This window comes from Raphanus sativus, unplaced genomic scaffold, assembly GCF_000801105.2.
Source record: "Raphanus sativus cultivar WK10039 unplaced genomic scaffold, ASM80110v3 Scaffold3440, whole genome shotgun sequence".
NCBI lineage: Eukaryota > Viridiplantae > Streptophyta > Magnoliopsida > Brassicales > Brassicaceae > Raphanus > Raphanus sativus.
In genome coordinates, this window is record NW_026618746.1 from 1 (window position 1) to 10,946 (window position 10,946).

Genomic DNA, 10,946 nt, shown 5'->3' on the forward strand with positions numbered 1-10,946 from the left:
TAACCGGTATAATCACAATCGGGTTGAATTTAAAAATACTGATTTAAATGCAAAAATATTTTAAATACACACTCTTTAAAAATAACCAAAATATTTGTTAAATTATTAGTGAAATTTTTCATCGTAAAATATACCGCGCTTCAAAAGCGCGGGTCAAAATCTAGTTTCTCGTTAAACTCGCTGCTCAAAATAAATTTTCATGAACCTATTTTCTTGTCAACGCAAGCAACTGTCCAAGCTATTTTTATATTACATGTTCTTTCTCTGGGTTGTTACAACACTATCATTTTGATATTCTTTTTGAATGAATAGAAAAACCAAAGGTGGGAAGTTTACAACTTTGTCAACTCTATAATTGTGTTATTAAGGATTCCATTCCGCTAACAATTTTAGTTTGCATAATAGTTTTTTCTCTGAACTGGTACAACACCAGTAAACAAATGATTGTCTTCTAAATCGCAGGACTAAGTCTCTGTTCTCCTACATTGACTCTAATTAAACAAATGTGTCAACTTGATGATTTTTACTTGGTAAAGACATCTACCAATCATTGATGAAAACAATAACATTTCATGCACATTATTCCTCTGAATTAGTACAACATCTTTCTTTAGTAATTCTTTTGAATAATATTCAACAAGAAGAAAACTCCTTTTCTTTCTACTATAAAGTCTCTATCATTCTCTCATGCAGAACGCACACACAAAATAAAATGGCAAGAATCATAACTACACTCTCTACACCTCTGTTTTTCTTCTTCCTCTTCTCCCTGCTCTCTCACCAAACCATTTCTCAACCCGAACACTTGACTACTTTCTGCAACCCTTCCGACAACTTCACACAAACCAGTTCATACGAAGCAAACCGAGACCTTCTACTCTCCTCTCTCCGCGTCAGTTCCTCCCTCGGAACCTATTCAAACGCCACAGTCGGTCGTAGTCCCAACACAGTCCACGGCATGTTCCTCTGCAGAGGAGACACCACCGCAGCGTCTTGCTCAGACTGCGTCCAGACCGCTACAATCGAGATCGCTACAAACTGTACTCTTAACAAAGAAGCGGTCATATACTACGAAGAGTGCATGGTTCGGTACTCTAATGTTTCCTTCTTCTCTGTTCTTGAGGTCAGACCGAGCATCGTCCTTTACTCTCTTCGCTCTGCTCCAAACTCGAATACGCTCAATGAAACGTTAGCTGATAAATTCAACCAACTGATTCTCAACGTGTCTTCGTCCTCTTTGGTTCCGTATTTTCTGGAAGATCAAGAACTTGTGACTCAAGCAGAGGGTTCTTATAAGTTTGAGTCAATGGTTCAGTGTAGTCCTGGTCTTGACCGGTTCAACTGTACCGTTTGTCTCAGATTTGCGCTCTTAAGAGTTTCAACTTGTTGCGGTTCACCAAGTTCTGCTCTGATCTTTACTCCTAAATGTCTTTTGAGGTATCAAACCTCTGTTTTGTCGTCGCCGCCACCGTTGCCTCCATCCTCTCCACCTCCTCTATCGTTGCCGCCGCCTCCACCGTCACCGGCTCTATTTTTACCGCCTCCTGGTTTATCGCAACCGCCACCACCGCCGCTGGTTTTCACGCGGCCACAGAGCAGCGGGTCGTTTTCTAACGTTATTAAAGGTGATCATATTTTTGTATGTATTTTTGTTTAGTTTTGATCATATGACTTTCTTTTTCAAAAAATTTGATCATATGAGTATCTTTTTGATATAATGTTTATGTATCCAACTACAAATATTATTGACAGGGTTGGCTCTAATTTTATTCCATTTTTTTTGTGGCAGGAAACCAAATATTTGGGAGAATTGCTATGACGATGGCAGTTTTGGTGTTTGCACTTGTGAATTTGTGAACACATTTGATGATTTTGGATTGAAATAATTTGCAATTCCTTTTATGTTTGTCATGTGTTGTTGTTGTCTTCTTAAGATCAAAAGCCACAAAGTATGTGAATATTGAAAATCATGTTTCTTTTTTGAACATTTAACCATGTTGATTTTGAACATCTAATCATTTTGATGTTTGTTTGCATTTGATCAACAAAAGAAGAAGAGTTGGAGGCTGATATATCAAATTATAATTAATTTCTGTTTTACATACTCTTTTGCTATATCAATACTTTTAATTTTCCAGCATGACCAATTGATAACTGTTTAGTCCATTTATTTATAATCATGTTTTCCTAATAATTAACTGCCAATATTTAACATATAGATATCTGCAAAGACATATTAGATTATAACTGCTACTACACCACTACACATTTTAAGATTATCACGAAAACAACTTCTGTTTTTGAATGTTTAAAAAAATCAAACACACGCACAAATATATTAATATGCTATACAAATTCTTATATAAAATTATGGTTTTATGGTATGTGTTATACTTTAGCATAACTGTATGTATATAAATATATATGTATATTATTTATAGTTTGTATTGCAATATTTTTAATAAACTAAACAATTATTATATTTAAAATTTAAAATAAATCTTCAATTTGTATTCATAAATTTATGATTAGAAAGTTAATAATAAAATAGTAATAATTAATTTCAGACATATTTACAGAAAAAATACAAAACAACACTATATATGCGCTTCAAGTACAGATCAAGATTTAATATAGGTCTAACATTTTACCGGACCCGAAAAACCAAACTAGAACGGATCTGAAAATACAGGTTCAGATTCGAGTTTATGCTAAAATATTTATTGGATTTTTTTTATGGAGATCCACAAGTCTCGGTTTGGATCTACGTCCTACAAGAGACCCAATCAGGTATTCGAAATACTCAAAAATTATTATATATTAGGTAAATTTGGATGATTGTGTGTATTTTAGATATTTCAGATATTTTTTTAAATTTCGGATTCAGGTTTTTAGGTATAATTTCAGGTTTCGGGTAAATTTTAGATTTCCAAAAAATATAATTTGGGTGTTCGGGTAAAATTTGAGATACCTTTCGAGTTTTCGGATCTGATTTTGTGTAAGTTTCGATATATTTTCTCCATGTATTTTTAGGATTTGCAGGTACTTTTTGAGTTTTCAAATTCAGTTTGGATATGTCAGGTTTTTTTCGGGTCCTATATACCCAAATCAACCCGAATCCGAAATAAAACTGAAATTATGAATGTTTTACGTATATTAGAATTATATACTTGAACCGACAAGAGTTCGACAAGCTCCTGGCCGAGCAGACCTAAAAAACTATAGATATCTATATGGATCTAGATCTTCAGGAACCGAAAGATGCGGACCCAATAAGACTTGATCCGAGGACCGGATGCCTAGGCCTAATCTGAATAGATAAATATGATTACAAAAAATAGATTTATAGTTATAAAGAAACGAGTATATGCCGGCCAACTTTAAATTACTATTATTTCTACAGTAAATCAAATAGGTTTTGATTAAGATTTATACACATATATGACTACAACAAAATATGATTAAGAAAAAAACACAAGTATTACAATTAAATATCTAGAAAAAGTTAAACAAAAAATATACATGTCTTTTTGAAAGGGCGGGTCAGAATCTAGATTCTGAAAACCCGAATGTTCTCAAATATTTAAAAAAATAGTTTCATTTAAAATAAAAAATCATATAAACTTTTTAAAATACATAAAAACAGATTTTATCAATACATAACGGGTCTATGACAAAAAAAACAGTTTAAAAATATTAAACTTTTTCTTTAAATTAAAATACTAAAAATAAAATCACTGTGAAATAATTCACAAGTTTAACAGCAGGTTAATAAACAAAAATCATAAAATACGAATCAGAATTATTTGGAGTCTTCAAAATTTTTGTCATATTTAAAATAACAAAAATTATTCATACAATAATTTTAGATAAATTTCATAAAATTCTTAACAAAATATAATTTATCAAGTATAAAAATATTCATGACATAAAATTAATATTTTCAACAAAAATATACCTGCAGAATCTAGTGTACTAATTAAATCTGCATAATTACCCTTAGTGTCTATTTTTTTAAAAGAAATCAGCATGCAACAAAAATTCGTTGGTAGATGGACTGATTCGCAACGAATACATCACAAAATCTTAGTTTGCAGTTTTACGCTAAGCAATTATCAAACTAAAACATCTAATCTAGTGGTCTCATGCATAAATGCATACTGTTAAATATTGAATGACGGTTTACCAAATAAAAAGTTATGCGGTCGTCGATATCATACTGATATTTCAAGTTAAGATAACTGTTTTTTTTAAAGCACACTTGTTTTTAGGGTTTATCAACTTATCATTCTGTAAGCGCAATATGTACATATATTAGCATACTCGGTCAATGTTATATGTTTTCATTGTTAAATGCAGTCTTCTCCTTCCTTCGTTTGGGCATAGTATTTAACTTTTATTAGTATTATAGTTTATCCTAGTGAACCCAATTAAAGTAAGTTTGATAGATGTCAACCCTTTTAAGTTGCTTAAACTAATCAACACTTGAAAGTTCGTCACGAAATAATCCAATACCTATCTTTTGAGTGTTGCAGCCATGCTAGTTTGGCTCAGATCATCTTGTCATGTATAATCTCCGCTTTGCAACCGAGTCTGGGCGTTATAAATGGTTAGTAGACAAATTCTTTTATGCAATGCAATATATATATGCGGATACTGATATATTGACTCTGCACTGGCTCTAAATTTTAGGTTACATACCTTATCCGGAATCATTTGATATACAACTTATCGCTTTGTACTACCATTTTGGATTTTGTGACTGGCTGACCCGTTTCTGTTAGTCTTGCCTCACCCTGTATGTGAGATGTGGAATAAGCAACTTATTAAACCCAAACACTAATATTTTGGCTTATTTTATATTGCAGGAATCGAAATATATTGGAGAATTTTCATTACAGCCATGGCAACTTGGGTGTTGGCACTTGTGGGTCTATGATATAAAGTTTTATTTATATTTGTATTCCACAATTGTATGTGCCGCTATTTTCTTGTATAGTTAATAAGAAGCAACATACTTGTTTTCTAAGTTATCTCAAAAAAGTTTGACGTTCGATATGTTTACTAAATAAAATCCTAATGCATCACCATATACCTTCTTTACTGTAAGAATGAATCGTCCAAAAACAACTCTGTGTTTCAGACAACAAATGTGTCAACTTCATGTTTTTATTAGCTTCATATGGTTTAAAATAATAGCCAGCCGGAAGGCTGCTTAACGGAACCAAAAGCTATTATGACAGAAAAAAACAGGTGAAAGAGGAGTTAACATCTTGCACAAGTGATTAACGAAGTCTTATTTGCTTGAGAGATCAAGGATTGAAACCTTGATTTTGCAAATTTATTGCTCTTCAATATAACATCAAAATAACAGAAAATCTTGCCATTACTATGTTTTCAAAGGCTTACATACAAAAGAGAAAAAAAAAGCTTATCAAATGAGAAACGTTAAGGAATATGGCACAGATTAAACGTTCCCCTTAGTGTGAGCTCAATCTATTTGCGTACGTGGCAAGTATTTCAAGGAACACTGTTTTTGGTTATGGCTTTTCAAAACAATTGTTGCTTAGGTCTAGGGCTTACCATTGCCAATTTTATGTGGAAATGCTGAAGATAAAACCAAAGCGTAAATTGGCGTAACCACTTCTTTTACTGCTGTATCTGCCTGCTACAATGAATGTTTGATGTTCATAGAAAATTAAGGGAAACAGAGGAGGGACGCTCTAAAAAGTTCCTACTAAATTAACATGTAATCCAACCTTCAAAACACACTTGTCTTTATTCTTTACATTGTTAAAGCAATCAATACATTTTCGTTTAATTCTCCTTGGAAATGGTTGGCTTCTCCATGAACTTGGAGACAACCATACCAATAGCAAAGACGAGAGGCCACACTGATACTTTGACAGGACCGTCTCGTCCCCTGTCAGTAAAGCTACAATTGATCGTGGACACTATTAACTGACCAACACCGCAGAAAAACAAGATAGCATCCGTGGAACTTCCAAAGATTCTGTTGTAGCCACGTGGTGATGGATAGTAGAACCAAGGAAAAGGCAACTTGCAACGGAAACGAGCTTTATGGGCTCGGGTTTTGTAAGAGAAGTCAAGGATAGATAGGATAAGAGAAAGAGTTGACATGACTAACGAGATCAATTGAAGGAAGACAGACAAACAAACAAGTTTAGGAGGTGTTCCCCGGCTATGATGCCCACATAGGTTAAAGCTTGTCTCCATCTTTGCTACCACGACATGTTTCCTTGAAAGCTTTCCCGAAATCTCCAGTCTGTTTCCTAACATCGGATGGATCTACTCCGTAGAAAACTGTCGTCACGATTTGTTCCTTGCACTTCAAAATCTCCAGCAGGTTTTTCAAACACCAGCTGGAAGAAGCATAATTCTTGGAAAGCACCACGATCGATATCACTGATCCCCTAATAGCTTGGCCTCTCTCAGTCCCTTGATCATCGAACATTAAAATCCCCTTGCTGTTTAACTGTCTCCGCAAATGACTGATAAAAGTCTTAGGGACGTCGGGTCCGTAGAAACTCGCAAAGAGTTGGTAGCTCCAAGTGCGAGTCCTAAAAGAAGAAGAAGAAGAAGCCATGGGATAAAGTATTAGCTAGGGAGAGAGGGTTACAAGATCAGATATACCCAAAAAAAAAGTCTGGGGATAAGCCATATATGATCCAGAAAGCGCCAGTGTTCACTGTTTAATAAAAGACCGAACAAGGGTTTTTTGGCATTTTCAGTAGCCAACAAACTTCTTTGCTCTTTCTCAAAAGTGTACAAGACTTCCTTGCACTTCAAGTCTCTCCAACAGCTCTATATAAGCTCCATATCCATGAAGCATTGTTCTTTGAGAGCACAAACGATCAAATATCTTCGACTAGTTTTTAGGAGCAGAGAAGAGCGGGCATCTTCGCTTTAGTTCCATAATAGAAACATCAAAATCTTATAGAAAACCTCAAAAGCTTACGTGGACGGCATTAAGTTAACACTTGGTATTTTTAGTTAATTAGGTTTTACATAGAAGAAGAACAGACATCGTATGCTTTTTAGTTACACAATTAGCTACTAAACACCAACAGCTCAGATTCATTCTCACATCTTCCTCCCCCCCGTCCTGATGAACCTTGAGTGAGTCTTCACCGCCTTCTGTTGAGTGGTTTCATTGAAGTTGAAGTGCTAATCGTCGGTCTTTTAGCACCTGAGGCCAATCAACAAAAAGGTTAGATGACTCAAGCAGCAAGATTGACACTAAAGACCATATAATGAGATTTCCATTGTGATGCAAACTAAAGAAGACATCCATATGCATAGTTTACACAAAAGATCATAGAATGTAACTATGCATAACGATTTGGTTTTTAGGATACAAGTTACTATGCAAAAAGAGCTTATGTTACTTGTTAAGGTCTTCGAGGAGGAGCTAGTGGCAATTGACAGACGAGAAGGTCTGGTGGTTTGGCCTGGTGGTTTCAAGATCTGCTTCGGAATCTTCGATGGAATACTAGTTCTGCTTTTAAAAATACCAAAACAAAACAAACATAAGAATCTAATAAAAATGTATTCATATTGTTCTGTTAAAGTGTGCTAGTAGAGGGTACTTACTTGTCTTTGGGCACGGTTTTCACCATCTTTGCTGATTTCTCGAGCTTCTCAGGGACCAAGTGTGGTTCAGGTTCTTCCGTTATTTCAAGAGGCTTCACGGTTTCAGGGAAAAGAGTCAACTCGACTGCACTGCATATGGAGCCATCAGTTTCTGTTCCCATCGAAAGACAGCTATCAGAGATATCACTCAATCTGTCCTCAGAATCTGCATCCCCAAGGCCAATGAGTTCAATGTCATCTTCAATGTCAATTTCTTTTGACCCACCGGCAAACTTAGATAGCTGGTGAAGATCCTTTCGATGTTTAAGTTCGTCCGATGAACGCGGTGAACCGGAATCAGAATGCTTGCTACTGTATTCTGAGCAGTTGTCAAAATCTGAGGCTGCTCTCCCAAAAGAACCAGGTGCCTTTCCTCGTCGAGCATTTGGTGAAGGTCCTATAGAGTGTCTTCTAGGTGATGAAGGTCCCAACAATCTTAGATTGCTTAAACCACGTTTCGGCACGGTTGTACTGTTACTTTTTTGCTTCTGAACATTTTGAAGCTCTTCATCTTTCTTGGCAATAACATCCTTCAAGCTTGATACCTGTTACATCAAATGGTATCAAGATAAGTATAACTTTGTTCTCTATTTACTTCCAATGGGCAAGATTAAATTTTGAGAGAGATAGAAAGAAAATAAGCACCTGTTCCATGAGGTGTCTAACATCTCGTCCCTCTTTATTACTTTTAGCTGCACCTAATTCCACACCAGAAACTCTTTCAGCGAACTTCAGAGTGCTAACCGTCTCAGCATAAGAATCTCCATCAGGATTGACTTGAACAAACATAAGAGTCTTAGCCTGTCCTCCTACAAGACAAAACAAAAAAGTCAAGACAAAGGGTTAAGGAACCATCAACATAAAGCCAACGGGTATATCATGCAATACGTGTAGCCCAAATCTTAAATCTTTTTCTTCAAAGAGGGTTAAGAAAGTACCCAAAGAACTTTGAAGGACTTGCGTCAATTTGCTGTTTCTATACGGCACATGGGGGTTCTTATGCGCTAGAGCAAATATGACATCTCCAAGGGCTGACAGTGATTTATTTATATGCTGAGCCTCCTTGAGCCTCTCTCCAGTTACCTCCGAGCGATCGACCCTCTCACTTCCAGCAAGATCGACCAAGTGCAAACTACCACGCAAAACAGAATCGGTTTCCACGTCGACACCACGTACATGAACAGAAAGAACGCTGTATACAATAGGCAACAATGTCATTTCTATAATCCTGAGGAAGCGAGGCTTAGATAATGTCAGAAGATAAAAAAATTTACAAACCAGTGTGATCTACTACTCCTTTCATTGAGAGCTGTGGCACCAACGGTTCTGTTCATGAGCCCAATATTCATCAGCTCAAGCACATCTTCAGTTGATCTCACAGAATGCATGCTTGCATCTGGGACAGCTAACCCATTTGGTAAGGCAGTATTCCAAACCCCTAATGTACGCAAGTTAAGGAAATTTTCTATGGAAGCAGCATATGCAAACATATAGATAAATATGTAAGCATATGTGAATGTACATATTCCAAGTAAAATTTAGCAACAATATTAGCTTAGAGAAGGATATCTTCGATTAGAACCACCATCAGAAAGTATGTCACGAACTTGCTCATTGTATATCTCAACCATTTGAACACCTACTTCATACACAACAGTGTTTTGTCTAAGCTGAGTTAAGTGAAACAAGTCATTCAGAGCTCTGTAATTGACACCCCAGTGTTCTTTTGAAGTGATGCTTGGCCCACTCTGTGTTAGCAAAATGGAAATATGTGCGTTAGAGAGTAATAATGTTTGGCTGAAACATAAAAGGAGCAAAGTCAAGCATGGCGTTTACCATTGTATAAGTTTTTCCAGATCCCGTCTGACCATACGCAAATATACACACATTATAACCATCAAGAATTGATCGAATTAATGGTCGAGTATCTAGGAAAACCTCCTCTGCATTAAAAAAAAAACAGAATTAGGAGAAATTAATATTACATAAAGTCCTTAACAAGCTAATCTATATACATAAGAGGAAGGAGGTTTAGACCTTGAGTTGCTGCTTGACCGAAAACTTTATTGAACTTAAACAACCGATGGGTATCTTTCCCTTGCTTAAACGGATTTGCAACCACCAATTCACCGTTCTCACCAATGTACTCTATAGAAGTCTGTCCACTGTTTTGCCCCGGAAGGAATGGTCTTATCCGGCAATAGACTCTGATATTTCCTGGAAAATAAATGCAAGAGAAGAACAGAGTCATATCTTTAATGGTCGAGTGCAAACCCAAAGTACACTAACCCAAAGTGTTTTACCTTTCAATTCCTGCACTTCATTGTACAGTCTTCGGTTTTCTTCAAGGACCACATGGTAATTTTTTGCTGCATCAGCCACTCCTTTGAGCTTTAAACCTTGGAAAAATATTACAAATATGAAGCCATGTATTTCAGACTAGAAAAACTGACCAAACAGCCATACAAAATTGGTGACATAAATGATACTTACCATAGTAATTTAGGTCCTCAAAGTATTTCTTTTGTGTCCTTAAGACTTCTTGCTTTATAGACACTGAAGTAGCATTCAAAGCCTTCATGATTCACAAAAACTATGTCATTTAAAAGAACTACCAGGGTATTTATTGTTTAGAATACTATATTTTAAAGCCAAACCTGCAGAGCACCAAACTGGTTGTCTATGAAGCTTTGGTAGGTGGACTCTCTGTTCTCCCATTTTTGAGATTTAGATAGGTACAACTTCTCGAGTTCTTTGACCTTCCTAGTTGATTCGGCAACTTGTAACTCTGCATCCTTTAATTTACTCTCCAACTCAACTGTACTGTTTTGTGCTTTTGCTTCTAACTCCAAGCACTGGTTTGCATGCGCCTCTTTCACCACCTTGAGTTCTTGCTTCAGCTTACGAATCTCAGCATCACTGCGCTCTTTTTCCTTTTTCAAACGCACCACATCTTTTTCTTCTGACTTTTCTCTTTCTTCTATTCTGCTTTTTTCAAGCTAAAGAGCACAACAAACCCATTATTGGGAAAACTCTGAGCTAAAATAATTTAATACACAACACAAGCGGAATGAAAATCGATGCATGAGTCACGTATTTAAGTAAGAGGGGCATACACAACGACTTATGATATAATTTCAACATCTAGAGGATTGGCTTAAACGTCAATTTTCACAAGTACTATGCAGGTTAAGTATGTATTAAGGAGACGATACATATTGAATCAATAACATACCTTTGTACGCTCCATACAATTCGAAACAATCTACAACGAAGAAAATAACAGAAAGACC

The 10,946-nt window shown here is 35.8% G+C and overlaps 2 protein-coding genes across 3 annotated transcripts; one reads left to right on the forward strand and one right to left on the reverse strand.

Annotated features, from left to right (window-relative positions):
• The first annotated feature begins 709 nt into the window (after positions 1-709).
• On the forward strand, positions 710-2,000 carry LOC130506586 (cysteine-rich repeat secretory protein 9-like). The gene is made up of 2 exons (XM_057001267.1): positions 710-1,625; positions 1,790-2,000. Exons 1-2 carry the CDS (start codon positions 713-715, stop codon positions 1,855-1,857), a joined length of 981 nt encoding a protein of 326 aa, XP_056857247.1. The 5' UTR covers positions 710-712; the 3' UTR covers positions 1,858-2,000.
• A 4,936-nt stretch (positions 2,001-6,936) lies between these two features.
• On the reverse strand, positions 6,937-10,944 carry LOC130506587 (kinesin-like protein KIN-14J). Of its 2 annotated transcripts, none has more exons than XM_057001269.1 (13): positions 10,889-10,944; positions 10,311-10,652; positions 10,147-10,228; positions 9,957-10,052; positions 9,691-9,870; positions 9,490-9,596; positions 9,221-9,401; positions 8,932-9,094; positions 8,592-8,845; positions 8,299-8,462; positions 7,615-8,198; positions 7,410-7,519; positions 6,937-7,210 (listed from the first exon to the last, which is right to left on the reverse strand). In XM_057001269.1, the coding sequence occupies exons 1-13, from the start codon at positions 10,901-10,903 to the stop codon at positions 7,149-7,151; spliced, it is 2,340 nt and encodes a 779-aa protein (XP_056857249.1). In that variant the 5' UTR covers positions 10,904-10,944; the 3' UTR covers positions 6,937-7,148. The 2 variants fall into 2 exon arrangements, with proteins under 2 accessions (XP_056857249.1, XP_056857248.1); XM_057001268.1 differs by having other exon boundaries at positions 7,410-7,522.
• Between the last annotated feature and the right edge of the window lie 2 nt (positions 10,945-10,946).

Coding starts and splice junctions, on each gene's coding strand:
- LOC130506586 (XM_057001267.1), top strand. CDS start 713: ATGGCAAGAATCATAACTACACTCTCTACACCTCTGTTTTTCTTCTTC. Junction 1,626..1,789: donor GTTTTCTAACGTTATTAAAG/GTGATCATATTT, acceptor TTTTTGTGGCAG/GAAACCAAATATTTGGGAGA.
- LOC130506587 (XM_057001268.1), bottom strand. Junction 9,095..9,220: donor TGGTGGTTCTAATCGAAGAT/ATCCTTCTCTAA, acceptor ACTTGCGTACAT/TAGGGGTTTGGAATACTGCC. Junction 8,199..8,298: donor TTAGACACCTCATGGAACAG/GTGCTTATTTTC, acceptor TTGATGTAACAG/GTATCAAGCTTGAAGGATGT.